Source organism: Schistocerca gregaria, chromosome X (genome assembly GCF_023897955.1).
Source record: "Schistocerca gregaria isolate iqSchGreg1 chromosome X, iqSchGreg1.2, whole genome shotgun sequence".
Lineage (NCBI taxonomy): Eukaryota > Metazoa > Arthropoda > Insecta > Orthoptera > Acrididae > Schistocerca > Schistocerca gregaria.
The window spans coordinates 20,057,485-20,076,749 of NC_064931.1; the positions used below are offsets into that span (position 1 = coordinate 20,057,485).

The following is a 19,265-nucleotide window of genomic DNA, read 5'->3' on the forward strand; positions in this document are numbered from 1 at the left end:
AACCGTGAGACTGATACGGTCGCAGGTTCGAATCCTGCCTCAGGCATGGCTGTGTGTGATGTCCTTAGGTTAGTTAGGTTTAAGTAGTTCTAAGTTCTAGGGGACTGATGACCACAGCAGTTGAGTCCCATAGTGCTGAGAGCCATTTGAACCATTTTTTTGTCAGCATGGCTTTCAGTGTCCTTTCAAGCATGATCGATAACACCAGATCATAATCGCTACCTACAAATTATGGCTTGTAAGTACCTAGAGGAGAATGCAACAGAACTGTATGCTACCTTTCTGAAGGCAACTCTGAGGCCTGCATCGACTTACAAGGTATGAAATCACCTCCACATGATCAGTATGACCTCAAGGTGTCAGTTATATAACCCCTCCCTTCAGCACAATGTTGAAAGTTTTGTCTGATGTTTGACGAGTGTCATAGAAGACTGTCAGGGTGGCCAGTGCATGCTTCATTTGCGTAGTCTCTCAGGTTAAGCAGGGAGAGGGTCAGTTGTGTTTTGGACCAGCATCACTTACGGGTGTCAGGAGAAACCTATTAGAGCTATTGAGGGTAATTTGAGTGGTGTGCAATATTGGGACAGGATCCTTCAATCTGTTGTTCAACCATAGAGTCAAAATTTTGGCAATGAGTTGATCTTTCTACATCTACATCTACATACTCCACAAGCCAGCTGACAGTGTGTGGTGGAGGGTACCTTGAGTACCTCTATCAGTTCTCCGTTCTATTCCATTCTTGTATTGTTCATGGAAAGAAGGATTGTCGGTATGCCTCTGTGTGGGCTCTAATCTCTCTGATTTTATCCTCTTGGTCTCTTCGCGAGATATACGCAGGAGGGAGCAATATACTGCTTGACTCTTCGGTGAAGGTATGTTCTCGAAACTTCAACAAAAGCCCGTACCGAGCTACTGAGCGTCTCTCCTGCAGAGTCTTCCACTGGAGTTTATCTATCAACTCCGTAACGCTTTCGTGATTACTAAATGACCCTGTAACGAAGCAGGCTGCTCTCCATTGGATCTTCTCTCTCTCTCTCTCTCTCTCTCTCTCTCTCTCTCTCTTATATCAACCCTATCTGGTATGGATCCCACACTGCTGAGCAGTATTCAAGCAGCGGGCGAACAAGCGTACTGTAACCTACTTCTTTTGTTTTCAGATTGCATTTCCTTAGGATTCTTCCAATGAATCTCAGTCTGGCATCTGCTTTACCGACGATCAACTTTATATGATCATTCCATTTAATTCACTCCTAATGCGTCCTCCCAGATAATTTATGGCATTAACTGCTTCCAGTTGCTGACCTGCTATATTGTAGCCAAATGATAAGGGATCTTTCTTTGTTTGTATTCACAGCATCAAGATGATAACTTACCTCCTGTGCATCCTCTTTCAGAAGGCAGATATACATTGGATTGACTGTTCTAGTGTCCAACTGAAACTTCCAGTGCATCATGTCACGAATCCACTTCGTGGACTCAATGGCCTCGGGAGGGCCACTATGAAAGAATTGGGCAAGCTCAAGGAGCAGTATCTCAAGCACCTTCTGGATGGCGTACTGAGGAGGGTCTGAGTGTCTTACAGTCTGAGGAGGCTATCTGCACGGACAGCGAGAATGTATTTAATTTGTTAGACAATAGGTTAACCTAGTTGTTTAACGTCCCGTTAACAACAAGGTCATTAGAGATGGAGCGCAAGCTCGGGTTAGGGAAGGATGGGGAAGGAAATCGGCTGTGCCCTTTTAAAGGAACCATCTCGGCATTTGCCTGAAATGATTTAGGGAAATCACGGAAAACCTAAATCAGGATGGCTGGAGACGGGATTGAACCGTCGTCCTCCCGAATGCGAATCCAATGTGCTAACCACTGCGCCACCTCGCTCGGTGTTAGACAATAAATTTTAGGCTACTGGCATATTTTATGATCTGTCAAAGGCATTTGACTGTGTAAATCACAATGTCCTTTTAAGTAAATCAGAATATTACAGTGTAACAGGAAATGCTGCAAAATGGTTCAAATCCTATATCTCTGACAGGAAATGAAGGGTGTCAGTAGGAAAGAGATATGCCTTAAGCTATCAAATATCATCCAACTGGGAACTAATTACATACATGTGGTGTCCCACAAGGCTCCATCTTAGAGCCCTTACTTTTTCTTGTTTATGTCAACGACCTTTCATCTGTAACACTGCCAGATGACAAGTTTGTTTTGTTCGCAGATGATACAAACATTGTAATAAACAGCAAAACAAGTATAATCTTAAAAACATTGGTTAATGAAATTGTCATGGACATTAATAAATAGTTCTTAGCTAATTCTTCATCATTAACATTGTAAAAAAAAAAAAAAAAAAAAAAAAAAAGAAATGCTCTTACACAGTGTAAAACTTGTAAGAAGTTTCGCATCAGTACATAAAATACAATGACAGGCAGATAGAAGAAATAGACAGTGTTAAATTCTTGGAATTACAGCTTGATAACAAATTCAACTTGGAGGAGCATACCACATGACTACTCAACCATCCAAACAAAACTCTACTTCTAACACTAATGTTGTCATACATAGGTGATACATAAATAAAAAAGCTAGCATACTATGCTACTTTCATTCCATAATGTCATACAAGATTATTTTTGGTTGTAACACATCAAGCCAAGCTAAATTTTTCTGAGTATAAAAAAGGTGCAATAAGAAATATTTGTCGTGTGAACTCAAGAAGAGGCAGGTTAATGAACTAGAGATATCAACTAATGCTTCCAAAATATTTCTTTCTTTATGAAGTTTGTCATAAATAATTCAGGGTGTACATGTCATTTTGAAGAGAAACCCTGAATAGTCAACACTAGACGCAAACATGGTGAGTTCAGGTGCGGAGCGAGCTTTCTGTGTGTTGGAGTTTGACAAAAACAAGTGTGCTACAGCTGCTCAGCAGATGTTTAGAACCAAGTACAGTAAGAAGCCATCAACAGAAGGCCATTTACCACTGCCACAACAAATTTGTTATGATGGGTTGCGGGTTGCTTGTGTCCAGCAAATTTCCCAGCAGACATCCCAGTGTGAGAGACGTGAATGTGGAGTGTGTATGAAAGACATTTGATTAGGAATCCAAAGAAACTGGTGTGCCGTGCATCCTGTGAACTTGAAATTGCTTCAATGACAGTGTGCAAAGTCCTGTGACAGAAGCTGCCTATGAAATCATTCAAATTGGAGCTAGTGCAGAAGCTCAATGATGACGACAAAGACAAGCATTTTGAGTTTTGTTCGCAGTTGCAAGAATTGAATGATTACAGGGATGGCATTTTTGATCACTTAATTTGTAGCAACGAAGCCGCTTTCCACACTAATGGGAAAGTGAACGGGCATAATTGTTGAATCTGGGGTACAAAGCATCCACACGAAATCACTGAATTTGAGTGTGATTCCCCAAAGGTAAATGCGTGCCTTGTCACATCGAAAACTCTACTGGCCATTCTTCTTAGCCAAGAGCACTGTCATTCGATATTCCTACTTGGACATGTTGTAGCAATGGCTGATGCCTCAAATGCAATCGGACTCTCCATTCGTCTTTCAGCAGGATGGGGCTCCACCCCATTTTCATCATGAAGTTTGTGGGTACCTGAACACAGAGCTGCTGCATTGATGGATCGGCCGTGCTACAGTTGGGACAGCTGTTTCATGAAATGGCCTCCCCAATCACCAGATCTCACTCTGTGTGACTTTTTTCTTTAGGGACACATTATAGATCTGGTGTATGTACCGCCTCTACCACGTGATGTAGCAGAGCTCTTGGAGAGAATATGGGAAGTGACTGCCACAGTCGACGATGCCATGTTATGACGGGTATGGCAACAATTTGATTACCATATTGACATCTGCTGGGTCACTCATAGTTCGCATATCGAAAGCTTGGGAAAAAAAAAAAAAAAAAAAAAAAAAAAAAAAAAAAAAAAAAAAAAATCGGGTTTTCCCTTCAAAATGCAATATGTATAACATCTGTACAATGTTTAGTTCTTGTGCAAGAAATAACTGAAAGTGTTGCCGGACTTTATGTACCCTGTATATATCTTTTTCAAACTTGCTGCTTAGTTCATGAATTGATACTAGAAATAAGAATAATCTTCACAGAAATTTAAAGTCAGGTACTTTAATCCAGAAGGGTGTCCATTATTCAGGAACACACATTTTCAAGAACTTGTCAACAGCCATGAACAGGTTAATTACTAATTAAGTTTAGTTTAGAGGACCCTAAAGGATTTATTGGTGGCCAACCCCTTCTACTCCATAGATGAATTTCTCAATAGAATCAACTGATGTGTGTATCTTACTAAACATATTAAATAATGTGGATATTATGTACAATCTGACTTCTGTACAAATTCACTGCAGTAATGTGATCAACTGTAAATAAGTACCATAAAATGATTTTTGTGTTTGATGATGCATGGTTACAAAAGCCTAAGAATTATCATGTGAACCTCAGTGTGTTGAACATTTACATGTTTTGCGTCAAGTTTGCTATTATCTTTCTTTGAAAATATGTTCCTGATTTTTTGGACTTTTTACACATCTATGAGGACCATTTCACTGGAATCTGTGGATGGTACATTAACATATTTATATTTCTTTGTAAATATGTGTTGTGTATTCTTGTTTCCTGACATTTTCTACACCCTAGAGGATCTCCTCACTATGGATCGATTGAAACAAAAACTATATCTAATCTAATCGAAAAGGGTGGAGTAATAAAGTATTGATTGTTACTGAGCAGCAGAGTTTGATTTTACAAATGTGTACTTTCAAACAAACTGCTTTTATTCAGCTTGTTATTCAATTTTTAGTTAACAGTTAAGTTAACTTATTAGTTTCAGAAGACATGTTACTTTGATTCCCTTGGTCCCCTTGATTGTAATCTCATGTTTGCAGATGTGCTTGTGGTAAAGAAAGTTTTTCGATTAGTTTGCCACAAAAAATCCTTTCACCATATTTGCCTAGTCTGTTGTCAACTGTGTGAAATGATATAGATACTTGTAGCTTACAAATTTCATCTCAGTCTGCCTCTTGCAAAATATTTAAAAAATACTCTTGTATCATCAATTAGCCTCACTAAGTGCAAAGGGTGTCTGTGTATGTTTTGTGATACTAGACTGTCTCAATCTACTATATTCCACAATCACACATTTTATTCAGTACCTAAAAATAATTACTTCAGAGTTATAATGTAAAAGACATGCACAAAATTTCTTACTAATGTAAGTACCCTGAAGTATTGATGTTCTGACATTTGCATAGATAGTTTGTGTTGTGATATCTTAAGGCATTTCTATTAAAGCACTGACCGCTTTAATATATGATTAGTGCTGCTAATGCTGATTAACTTAAATCTGCAAATGAGGAATATGTGCAAATTAAGAAAAAGTTTACCTCTGTAAGATGATAAAGTGCAAATATATTCTGAGCAATCATAAGTTGAATAAATAACTAATAACACTAGCAGTTTTGTTCACTTCTCATGTGGACATCATTAAAAGGAGACTGAACACAATATGCTTTTTCTATTTTACTGCAACTTTCTGATTTTCCACAGTTAGTGCATTTTTTCCTTTCTTATTTTTAAGTGTTGACCATGATGCAAGTTTACTGAAATATGAACTAGAACATGCCAAAACTATTTCATATCTTTCCCCATAATACTGTCACAATTAAGGTCCTATTTTCATTGAGAAGCCTTGTAGTTGTATGTGCTCATTAATAGATTTACCTCTGACAGATCAGGAGAACGTTATTCTGCTGTAGAAGTGAATTGTGGTTGAGTTTTGGCAGTGAGTGTGTTTAAATCCATATGAAGCTTTCAACATTGTTTTGTTTAACGTGTCTTTTGAGATTAAGATGTGATACATGTTTGTCAAAAGCAGATCTTTTTGATAGAAAATCATTCAGCATAATTGAACATAAAACATACGTAAGTAGAATAGTGTCTGTTCTGGTGTTTTTAGACACCAGCAGCTGTTAATTTTTCCAGAATCCAGAAATGAATTTCTCTTATTTTAAAATGCCTTTGTTCCCACCATTCATGGAGAAGTTCAATCTGTTTGACTTCTCAAATGTATGATTCTGTTATTAAAAACAAGATGTTTTGGCTGTCAAGTGTAGTAACTGACTGTTTCTTCTCTGAGGTGTACACACATTTCGAGTAATAATCCAGAGAAATGAGATAAATTCAGTATGAAGTAGTCCTTTTTGGATGACCATAGCATCTTGTTACAAAATTAGAATTTGCTTGTCTTCCAAATGATTCATTAATGAGTTTTTCTTACACACTTACATCACCTGGATTTTCTCTCTCCCTCTCACTCCCCATACCCTTGTACACCCTACTCTCTTAACATTCTTAGAACTGTTTATTGAATAGAGAGATACTTATTCACTACCTGTGTCCTCACTGACTTGATTGCTATTCAGTATTTAGTCTCTCACAATTTCTTGTCTTAGCTAATCTTATGATCAGCAGAGAGCTTTCATTTTTTTCTTTGTGTGTGTGTGTGTGTGTGTGTGTGTGTGTGTGTGTGTGTGTGTGTGTGTGTATGTGTGTGTGTGTGTGTGTGTGTGTGTGTACACACAACCCAACAGTATTTCAGATGTGAAAACGAGTTCTGTCTAGACTGTTACTGAATTCATTTATTTAACAGTCACGAGTTTTACATGTGTGCCATTCTCAAGTGATATGGTGCATTATCACTTGAGAATGGCGGAAATGCTCAAATCACAACTGTGAAGTAAATAAATCTAGTAACAGTCCAGATGAAAAATATTGTTGTTTCTGAAAGCAGAGAGGTTGTCTTCTAGAACATATACTTGTTGCAAAAAACATGTTTTGGATGTAGGTATTACAAAGAGTGATGTGTGATAAGTAATTAAAGCAGATATCAACCCAAAGTATCCGTTGAACAAATGAGTACTCCATGAAGCATGATTTTGTTGGAGGTGATATATCTTTGTCTTTCTCCTGATTTGTAAAGTGGCTTATTCAGCTCACTAATGGGAATCTAAAATTTAATGTAATACACTTTTCCCATCCTCTGACATGTAAACAACTCACATACTCAATTATCATGGACTTGTAGTTTAACATGGAAACAAAATTAGAGTTAAATTTCAATACATCCAAAATTTTGCAAGGAGCATTGCTGGGCACAAGACAGTTAATCCATGAATCATTAATTGACAAAGTTTATTTTTGAGTAATGCACCAACTTTTAAGTTAATTTTGAAAAAATCATTAATAGCCTCTATAACTTCCATTAATTTTCTTTGAACCCTTTAATCATTTATTAGGCACTCACTCTTTATGACAAAAATGACACCACACGATGTGCGGAAATCATGTTCTGACAAGTTCAGGTCATATACCTGTGTGGCCATGCTGGAGTGCGTGCAACTGATGTAAACAGCCGATTGCGGGTGAGAGAAACTGCAGGTGTTGACTGTTTATTGTTGTTTGTTTACTAAGTTCACATGTACTACGTTTTGTTAGTAGATAGTGTGTAGAAACTAAATCATGGAATTGGACTTTAGCTCTACAACTGATGAAAATCTGTGGGTGGATTTAAATAATCTACATCTACATCTACATTTATACTCCTCAAGCCACCCAATGGTGTGTGGCGGAGGGCACTCTACGTGCCACTGTCATTACCTCCATTTTCTGTTCCAGTCGCGTATGGTTCACGGGAAGAACGACTGTCTGAATCTCTCTAATTTTACATTTGTGATCTCCTCAGGAGGTATAAGTAGGGCGAAGCAATATATTCGATACCTCATCCAGAAACGCACCCTCTCGAAACCTGGCGAGTAAGCTACACCGTGATGCAGAGCGCCTCTCTTGCAGAGTCTGCCACTTGAGTTTGCTAAACATTTCCGTAACGCTATCACGCTTACCAAATAACCCTGTGACGAAACGCGCCGCTCTTCTTTGGATCTTCTCTATCTCCTCCGTCAACCCGATCTGGTACGGATCCCACACTGAACAGCAATACTCCAGTATAGGTTGAACGAGTGTTTTGTAAGCCACCTCCTTTGTTGATGGACTACATTTTCTAAGGACTCTCCCAATGAATCTCAGCCTGGTATCCACTTTACCAACAATTAATTTTATATGATCATTCCACTTCAAATCGTTCCGCATGCATACTCCCAGATATTTTACAGAAGTAACTGCTACCAGTGTTTGTTCCGCTATCATATAATCATACAATAAAGGATCCTTCTTTCTATGTATTTACAATACATTACATTTGTCTATGTTAAGGGTCAGTTGCCACTCCCTGCACCAAGTCCCTATCCGCTGCAGATCTTCCTGCATTTCGCTACAATTTTCTAATGTGCAACTTCTCTGTATACTACAGCATCATCCGTGAAAAGCCGCATGAAATTTCCGACACTATCTACTAGGTCATTTATGTATATTGTGAAAAGCAATGGTCCCATAACACTCCCCTCTGGCACGCCGGAGATTACTTTAACGTTTGTAGACGTCTCTCCATTGATAACAACATGCTGTGTTCTGTTTGCTAAAAACTCTTCAATCCAGCCACACAGCTGGTCTGACATTCTGTAGGCTCTTACTTTGTTTATCAGGCCACAGTGCGAAAACTGTATCGAACGCCGTCCGGAAGTCAAGGAAAATAGCATCTCCCTGGGAGCCTGTAACTAATATATTCTGGGTCTCATGAACAAATAAAGCGACTTGGGTCTCACACGATCACTGTTTCCAGAATCCATGTTGATTCCTACAGAGTAGATTCTGGGTTTCCAAAAACGACATGATACTCGAGCAGAAAACATGTTCTAAAATTCTACAACAGATCAATGTCAGAGATATAGGTCTATAGTTTTGCGTATCTGCTTGATGACCCTTCTTGAAGACTGGGACTACCTGTGCTCTTTTCTAATCGTTTGGAACCTTCCGTTCCTCTAGAGATTTGCGGTACACGGCTGTTAGAAGGGGGGCAAGTTCTTTCGCGTACTCTGTGTAGAATTGAATTGGTATCCCGTTGGGTCCAGTGGACCTCCTCCTGTTGAGTGATTGCAGTTGTTTTTCTATTCCTTGGACACTTATTTCGATGTCAGCCATTTTTTTGTTTGTGTGAGGATTTAGAGAAGGAACTGCAGTGCGGTCTTCCTCTGTGAAACAGCTTTGGAAAAAGGTGTTTAGTATTTCAGCTTTACGCATGTCATCCTCTGTTTCAATGCCATCATCATCCCGGAGTGTCTGGATATGCTGTTTCGAGCCACTTACTGATTTAACGTAAGACCAGAACTTCCTAGAATTTTCTGTCAAGTCGGTACATAGAATTTTACTTTCAAATTCACTGAATGCTTCACGCATAGCCCTCCTTATGCTAACTTTGACATCATTCAGCTTCTGTTTGTCTGAGAGGTTTTGGCTGTGTTTAATCTTAGAGTGAAGCTCTCTTTGCTTTAGCAGTAGTTTCCTAACTTTGTTGTTGTACCACGGTGGGTTTTCCCCATCCCTCATAGTTTTACTCGGCACGTACCTGTCTAAAACGCATTTTACGATTGCCTTGAACTTTTTCCATAAACACTCAACATTGTCAGTGTCGGAACAGAAATTTTCGTTTTGATCTGTTAGGTAGTCTGAAATCTGCCTTCTATTACTCTTGCTAAACAGATAAACCTTCCTCCCTTTTTTTATATTCCTATTAACTTCCATATTCAGGGATGCTGCAATGGCCTTATGATCACTGATTTCCTGTTCTGCACTTACAGAGTCGAAAGTTCGGATCTGTTTGTTATCAGTAGGTCTAAGATGTTATCTCCAAGAGTCGGTTCTCTGTTTAATTGCTCGAGGTAATTTTCGGCTAGTGCACTCAGTATAATGTCACTCGATGCTCTGTCCCTACCACCCGTCCTAAACATCTGAGTGTGCCAGTCTATATCTGGTAAATTGAAATCTCCACCTATGACTATAACATGCTGAGAAAATTTATGTGAAATGTATTCCAAATTTTCTCGCAGTTGTTCTGCCACTAATGCTGCTGAGTCGGGAGGTCGATAAAAAGGAGCCAATTATTAACCTTGCTCGGTTGTTGAGTGTAACCTCCACCCATAATAATTCGCAGGAACTATCCACTTCTACTTCACTACAGGATGTTCTGCACTTACAGAGTCGAAAGTTCGGATCTGTTTGTTATCAGTAGGTCTAAGATGTTATCTCGAAGAGTTGGTTCTCTGTTTAATTGCTCGAGGTAATTTTCGGCTAGTGCACTCAGTATAGTGTCACTCGATGCTCTGTCCCTACCACCCGTCCTAAACATCTGAGTGTCCCAGTCTATATCTGGTAAATTGAAATCTCCACCTATGACTATAACATGCTGAGAAAATTTATGTGAAATGTATTCCAAATTTTCTCGCAGTTGTTCTGCCACTAATGCTGCAGAGTCGGGAGGTCGAAAAAAAGGAGCCAATTATTAACCTAGCTCGGTTGTTGAGTGTAACCTCCACCCATAATAATTCACAGGAACTATCCACTTCTACTTCACTACAGGATAAACTACTACTAACAGCGACAAACACGCCACCACTGGTTGCATGCAATCTATCCTTTCTGAACACCGTCTGTGCCTTTGTAAAAATTTCGGCAGAATTTATCTCTGGCTTCAGCCAGCTCTCTGTGCCTATAACGATTTCAGCTTCGGTGCTTTCTATCAGCGCTTGAAGTTCCGGTACTTTACCAATGCAGCATCGACAGTTTACAATTACAATACCGATTACTGCTTGGTCCTCACATGTCCTGACTTTGCCCCGCACCCTTTGAGGCTTTGCCCTTTCTGTACTTGCCTGAGGCCATCTAACCTAAAAAACCGCCCAGTCCACGCCACACAACCCCTGCTACCCATGTAGCCACTTGCTGCGTGTAGTGGACTCCTGACCTATCCAGCGGAATCCGAAACCCCACCACCCTATGGTGCAAGTCGAGGAATCTACAGCCCACATGGTCACAGAACCGTCTCAGCCTCTGATTCAGACCCTCCACTCGGCTCTGTTCCAAAGGTCCGTAGTCAGTCCTGTCAACGATGCTGCAGATGGTGAGCTCTTCTTTCATCCCAGTAGTGAGACTGGCAGTCTTCACCAAATCAGGTAGCCGCCGGAAGCCAGAGAGGATTTCCTCCGATCCATAGTGACACACATCATTGGTGCCGACATGAGCGACCACCTGCAGATGGCTGCTCCCTGTATCCTTCATGGCATCCGGAAGAACCCTTTCCACATCTGGAATGACTCCCCCCGGTATGCTTACGGAGTGCACATTGGATGTCTCCCCTCTCTTGGTGCCATATCCCTAAGGGTCCCCATTACACGCCTGACGTTGGAGCTCCCAACTACCAGTAAGCCCACCCTCTGTGACCGCCCGGATCTTGCAGACTGAGGGGCAACCTCTGGAACAGGACAAGCAGCCATGTCTGGCCGAAGATCAGTATCAGCCTGAGACAGCCTGAAACCGGTTTGTCAGACAAACTGGAGAGGCCTTCCGTTCAGCCCTCTGGAATGTCTTTCGCCCCCTGCCACACCTCGAGACGACGTCCCACTCTATCACAGGTGAGGGATCAGCCTCAATGTGGGCAGTATCCCGGGCTAATTTTGCAGCCAGATTGGGAGAACAAATACTTATTGATTGTACACTGTGCTTGCCTCAAAAAATCAACAATTATGGCTCACACTTCAATCCTTAACAATTTGAAAGAACACATAAGCAGAGCACATGAATTGTGGTATGTACAGTTTGAAGAAATAGTTGAAGAAAGGGTCTGGCCGAAGAAACTCGAAAACAAACATCAGTCCTGGGCATTCAGATATTGACAACAAAGCTAATAGCAGTAACCCGGTTAAAAGAGTATGACAGAGAAGCATTGGAGAGTCTTTTAGCACTGAAGCAATTAGCAGTAGTGTGTTTCAAGTTAGTGTGGACCAGCGCATAGTAAACTTTGTTGTTACATATCAAATCAAAGTCATTTGACAAGCTGATAAAGATTTAAAACTGCAGCAAAAGTTCAGTTTCAAGGAGAAAATTTGGCAGACACCATTTTTTTGATTCTCTCGTGATTTAATATTGATCCTAAATAATTACAAAACTAAATGATTAAAGTGTTTTTTATTTATCCTTGAACTTCAAAAATTCCTTATTTAATCAACAGTAATGGATTTGATTCATTTGCTCATTTCACTACTCCCACAACATATAGTTTACTGTTTTTAAATTAATGATAAATGATTAACTTTAACGTGTAATAAATCTACTGTAAAGTGATGCCCTGACATTTAACAACGTTAACTTGTTTAGTAACAGATTAATGTTTAATGAAGTTAACTTTTTGATTAACATTGCCCCACTGTGACCAGGGTTATCTGTATCGCCAATGACATTGCCACACTTGTAACACTGGTTCCTGTCAGATGACCAAAGATAAGCACTGGTGGGCTTGGCTAGCACTGGGATGAGTGACTGTCCAGGTCTGCCGAATGCTGTTGACAAGCGTGTTGCAATCAGCCCCTGTGAGGCCAGTTGAGGAGCTACTTGATTGACAAGTAGTGTTACAGTATAGAAAACTGACAACTGGCAGTGGCTGGAAGAGTGGTATGCTGACCTTTAACCCCTCCATGTCCACATTCAGTGACACCTATTGGTTGAGAATGACCTAGCCATTTGTTGGTACCGTTGGGCTTTCTTTGGCCTGTTGGGATGGGTTTTTATTTAGTATTTGTATCAATAGAAAGATCTCAAAAAGTAACTAATGTGCTGTAGTTGGCGATGTAATTAGTAAGTCACAAAGCTGTATGTGTAAATTTTATAACTGGTATAATTAGTTATTGTGCTTTTGAAAAATGCTGTATAGATGTGTTCATGTAATAACACTTTCAGTTATTATTGTTTTTTGTTTTATTTTATTGATCATCTAGCCTTGCACTTGATCATTGTATAAAACTATCATCTCACCAGTGTGCTAACCCCCCCCCCCCCCCCCCCCCCCCCCGCCGCCCGCTGGGCACATAATTTGTTAGTGCCAAATGGAACTGTCAACTCTCTCTCTCTCTCTCTCTCTCTCTCTCTCTCTCTCTCTCTCTCTCTCTCTCCTCCCCCCCCCCCCCCCCTCCCTCTCCCTCTTAGTAATGTGTGAAACTTTTCTTTGTGATATTACACAAGGTGGTCAGAAACAGTCTGAAAAGCGTGTTAAGGATAGGTTGGCTGAAAAAGAATTGTTAAGAAAAGAAATTGATACTTTGTGCCATTTCCATGTTAATTAGCATTGAAGTTAGCCACTCTGGCCACCTCATGTGCAGATTCAAGTAGCCCGCCAGATACAATTAGTGTCAGTTGTTCTTATAGAATAGATGAGAGCCTTTGGCTCGGGTTTAATTCTTACTACCATCTCATCTCCAAATTTGCATTGCTGTCTTGTTCAGAGTCTAGGAAACCAATCGAAGAATACCATGTTTTCTGACACTGTCTCTGGCAGCCACTTGAATTTGTGCATGCCATGGCCAGATTACCCAATTTCAGTGCTAATTAACTTGGAAATGGTGCAACATATTGCATTTTTTCTTAACATTTATTTCTCAGCACAGTCTGCTCTGGATCATCTGTCGAAGCTTTTCGGATTATTTTTTATCACCCTGTATATCAGTGTCATCTAATGTAATGCAAGAAAGTTTGAAATTAAATATTTTGATAGGGGACAAGGCTCTGGATGAATTTGTGTGGATGCTTTTATTCAATATATAATTTGTGTGTTGTAATAAAACTCACTCTGAATGTGTTTGAACTGTTTTATATAGCCAAAACATAATTTTTTTTTTCTCTCTTGTAGACCTGGTCATCACCAAGACCTTTCATTCACCGCCTGCGTCTTTACAAATCTGATGCAGAAATAAATTTGATGAAGACTTCATGTGAAATAGCATCCAAAGCAATTGCAACAACGATGTCCATCACAAAGAATTGCACAACAGAACATGAATTGCAAGCTCATGTTGATTTTGAGTGTCGATTGCATGGGGCACAGCAACTTGCTTATCCCCCAGTAGTAGCTGGTGGGGATCGTGCCAATATTATTCATTACATTAACAATGACCAGGTTTTGAGAGATGGAGACATGGTACTGATGGATGCAGGTACAAATTTATATATATATATATATATATATGTACACAAGTTCCCTAACAATAAAGCTTACATATACAGAATTGCCATCCCAGCCTGATAAGGACCCAATAAACTGAGTGACATTTGCGCAGTGGACTGTAATTCTAGGCTGAGCTGCTATGTTATTTATATTTTGTCTGAAAAATTTGCAACACCAAGAAGGAGTTGTGTGACATAAAGCATCGTCTACACCTGAAACATGATGTCTATTCAAATTTCACACCATTCACATAAGAGTGATGCTAGTAGCTCCACTACAAGTATGCAAATGCGGTTTGCTTTAAGTACACACTCTATTGATCGTGAGCATTAGTTACCTTTGAGACTGGACATGTTGAGTTGATTGATGTTAGTCAAGAATGCCTGTAAAGTGATAAAGATGCCATCACCTTACTGAATGAAGTCATGTAATAGGTCTATGAGAAACTGGATGTTCCTTCTGTGATATTGCTGAAGGACTTGGCAGGAGTGTAGCCACTGTACATGGTTGCTGGTAATGGCAGTTACAAGATTGTATGGTTGCAAAAAGACTGGACTCCAGAGAGCCACTTGGCCCTACCTAGAGAGAAGACCATTGTGTTTAGTGTATGGCTATGGTGCATCATACTACACCTGCACCAGCAATTTGAGCAGCAGTTGGCATCACAGTGACACAATGAACTCTTACATATAGGTTACTTCCAGGACAGTTCCAAGTAAGACACCCTGTAGTGTGAAATCCACTGACCCCAAACCCCCCACCATCTGTGACTTCAATGGTGCCAAGAAAGAGCTTATTGGAGAGCAGATTGGAGGTCTGTTGTGTTTTCCGATGAAATGTGGTTTTGCTTCAGTGTCACTGATGGCCATGTGGTGCCAGTGATTGCCGTGTGTTGGGTAGGAGGTTTCCAGTTGAGGGCCTGCAACAAACTTGTTATGTGTGTGACACACTGTACCTACACCTGGAGTTATGGTCTGGGGTGTGATTTCGTATGACAGCAGAAGCACTCTCTTGGTTACCCCGTGCACCTTGACAGCAAATTTGTGCATCAATCTGGTGGTTCAACCTGTTATGCTCCCATTCCTGAACAGCATTCCAGGAGGTGTTTTCTAGCATGATAATGCTCACCCAGATATTGCTGTTGTAACCCAACATGTTCTACAGAGTGTCAATATGTTGCATGCATGCTCAATTACCAGATCTGCTCAAATGGCTCTGAGCACTATGGAACTTAACAACCAGATCTGCCTCTAATCAAGTGCATTTGGGACTTCACCAGTCGACAACTCCAGTGTTATCCACGACCGGCATTAACCGTCCCTGTATTGACCTACCAAGTGCAGCAGACGTGGAACTCTATCCCACAAACTGCCTTTTGGCTCATGTACAACACAGTACATGCACATTTGCATGCTTGCATTTCACATTCTGGTTGTTAATAATGTATCAACATTTCACATTTCCACTGGCTTATCTAACACTTTTATTGACCAGTGATCTTGCAATGTTAATCACTTACACATGTTACCTATACAAATATATTTCCAAAATTTCATTACTATACATTAATTATTTTTTGGCGTTACAATTTTTTTCCATGGGAAACATTCCATGTGGGAAAAATATATCTCAAAACAAAGATGATGTGACTTACCAAACAGAAGTGCTGGCAGGTCGATAGACACACAAACATACACTCAAAATTCAACCTTTCACAACCAACGGTTGCTTCCTCAGGAAAGAGGGTAGGAGAGGGAAAGACGAAAGGATGTGGGTTTTAAGGGAGAGAGTAAGGAGTCATTCCAATCCCGGGAGCGGAAAGACGTACCTTAGGGGGAAAAAAAGGACAGGTAACACTCGCGCTCGCGCGCGCCCACACACACACACACACACACACACACACACACACACACACACACACACACACACACACACACACACACAAATATACAAGCAGACATTTGTAAAGGCAAAGTGTTTGGACAGAGATATCAGTCGAGGCGGAAGTACAGAGGCAAAGATGTTGTTGAATGACAGGTGAGGTATGAGCGGTGGCAACTTGAAATTAGTGGAGGTTGAGGCCTGGTGGGTAATGGGAAGAGAGGATATACTGAAGGGCAAGTTCCCATCTCCGGAGTTCTGATAGGTTGGTGTTATTGGGAAGTATCCATATAACCCGGACGGTGTAACACTGTGCCAAGATGTGCTGGCCGCGCACCAAGGCATGTTTACCCACAGGGTGATCCTCATTACCAACAAACACTGTCTGCCTGTGTCCATTCATGTGAATGGTCAGTTTGTTGCTGGTCATTCCCACATAGAAAGCTTCACAGTGTAGGCAGGTCATCTGGTAAATCATGTGGGTGCTTTCACACAGTGCTTTCACATGGTGCTTTCACACACTGCAAATTAGAACAGCATGACACCCTCCACCTGAAAAAAACTATCCAATCTCCTGGTTTCCCACCTCCGGAAAGGCAACTCACTCACCCTCCACAATCTTTCCCTCAAACCTCAACCTCCTCTCATTGCACACAGACCCAGTCTCTCCTATCTACTCAATCTCCCACTTCCAGCTCCACTTCCCCCAACCAACACAATCTGGAGCCACGACACCCTAATTCAGTAGTTAACCTTTTCTCCAAACCTCTCTCCCAATCCGAAACCTCTGTCCTATCCAAAGGCCTCACCTTCAGCCCTACTCCCAGATTCAACCAAACAGCCCTCGTCAAAGATTTACTGTCCTACACTCGTACTCTCTGCTGGAAATGTCACTTTGCTACGAAGAAAAATAATCCTGATCCTACTCCTAATGATCCAACTCCCCAAGACACTATCCAAATTGAACCCTGTCTGGAACAGTTCCGTCCTCCGTCAAAGATGGACCCACCTCCTCTTCCTCAAAATCACCCTCTCCAAACCTTCCAGGAATTTCTCACTTCCAGCGTTGCTCTCAATCCTTCTTGCAAAACCTTAATCCTACTCCCAACATCACCACTGCTGAAGCCCAGGCTATGCGTCGGGGAGTATGTGGCTGAGGGTCTGCGTCAGCTTTCAGACAACACCACATACAAAGTTTGCCAAGGTAATCCCATTCCTGCTGCCCAGGCAGAGCTTCAAGGAATCCTCAGAGCCTTAGGCCCCCTACAAAACCTTTCACCTGACTGCATCAACCTCCTGATCCCACCGACACCCCGCACGCCTACCTTCTACCTACTTCCTAAAATTCACAAACCCAATCATAGTGCCCGCCCCATTGTAGCTGGTTACCAAGTCCCCACAGAACGTATCTCTGCCTACGTAGATCAACACCTTCAACCCATTACATGCAGTCTCCCATCCTTCATCAAAGATACCAACCACTTTCTCAAACGCCTGGAATCGTTACCCAATCTGTTACCCCCGGAAACCATCCATGTAACCATTGATGCCACTGCCTTATACACACATATTCCGCATGTCCAGGGCCTCGCTGCGATGGGGCACTACCTTTCACACTGATCACCTGCCACCATACCTAAAAGCTCTTTCCTCATTACCTTAGCCAGCTTCATCCTGACTCACAACTTCTTCACTTTCGAAGGCCAGACATACCAGCAATTAAAGGGAACAGCCGTGGGTACCAGGATGGCTCCCTCGTACGCCAACCTATTTATGGGTCGCTTAGAGGAAGCCTTCTTGGTGACCTGGGCCTGCCAACCCAAAGTTTGGTACAGATTTATTGATGACATCTTCATGATCTGGACTCACAGTGAAGAACAACTCCAGAATTTCCTCTTCAACCTCAACTCCTTTGGTTCCATCAGATTCACTTGGTCCTACTCCAAATCCCATGCCACTTTCCTTGACGTTGACCTCCAGCTGTCCAATGGCCAGCTTCACACATCCGTCCACATCAAACCCACCAACAAGCAACAGTACCTCCATTATGACAGCTGCCACCCATTCCATATCAAACGGTCCCTTCCCTACAGCCTAGGTCTTCGTGGCAAATGAATCTGCTCCAGTCCGGAATCCCTGAACCATTACACCAACAACCTGAAACCAGCTTTCGCATTCCGCACCTGCCCTCCCAACCTGGTACAGAAGCAAATAACCAGACCCACTTCCTCAAACCCAGAACCTCCCACAGAAGAACCTCAAAAGTGCCCCACTTGTGACAGGATACTTTCCGGGACTGGATCAGACTGTGAATGTGACTCTCCAGCAGGGATACGACTTCCTCAAATCCTGCCCTGAAATTTGATCCATCCTTCATGAAATCCTCCCCACCCCACCAAGAGTGTCTTTCCGCCGTCCACCTAACCTTCGCAACCTCTTGGTTCATCCCTATGAAATCCCCAAACCACCTTCCCTACCCTCTGGCTCCTACCCTTGTAACCGCCCCTGGTGTAAAACTTGTCCCATGCACCCTCCCACCACCACCTACACCAGTCCTGTAACACGGAAGGTGTACACCATCAAAGGCAGAGCCATGTGTGAAAGCACTCACGTGATTTACCAACTGACCTGCCTACACTGTGAAGCTTTCTATGTGGGAATGACCAGCAACAAACTGTCCATTCACATGAATGGACACAGGCAGACAGTGTTTGTTGGTAATGAGGATCACCCTGTGGCTAAACATGCCTTGGTGTGCAGCCAGCACATCTTGGCACAGTGTTACACCGTCTGGGTTATCTGGCTGATACTTCCCACTAACTCCAACTTATCAGAACTCCGTAGATGGGTACTTGCCCTTCAGTATATCCTCTCTTCCCGTTACCCACCAGGTCTCAACCTCTGCTAATTTCAAGTTGCCGCCACTCATACCTCACCTGTCATTCAGCAACATCTTTGCCTCTGTACTTCCGCCTCGACTGAGATCTCTGCTCAAACTCTTTGCCTTTACAAATGTCTGCTTGTGTCTGTATATGTGCGGATGGATATGTGTGTGTGTGTGTGTGTGTGTGTGTGTGTGTGTGTGTGTGTGTGTGTGTGTGTGCGTGTGCGCGCTGCGCGCGAATGTATACCTGTCCTCCCCCCCCCCCCCCCCCTTTCCCCCCCTAAGGTATGTCTTTCCGCTCCTGG

At 41.8% G+C, this 19,265-nt stretch overlaps 1 protein-coding gene across 1 annotated transcript in view; it reads left to right on the forward strand.

Moving 5' to 3' along the window:
• The window catches only part of LOC126298631 (xaa-Pro aminopeptidase 3-like), a 183,141-nt gene that overhangs the window by 132,411 nt on the left and 31,465 nt on the right, over positions 1-19,265 (forward strand). The window contains exon 4 of the mRNA XM_049990039.1: positions 13,881-14,184. Within this exon, the coding sequence (XP_049845996.1) occupies positions 13,881-14,184 (304 nt within the window). The remainder of the gene's footprint in view (positions 1-13,880; positions 14,185-19,265) is intronic.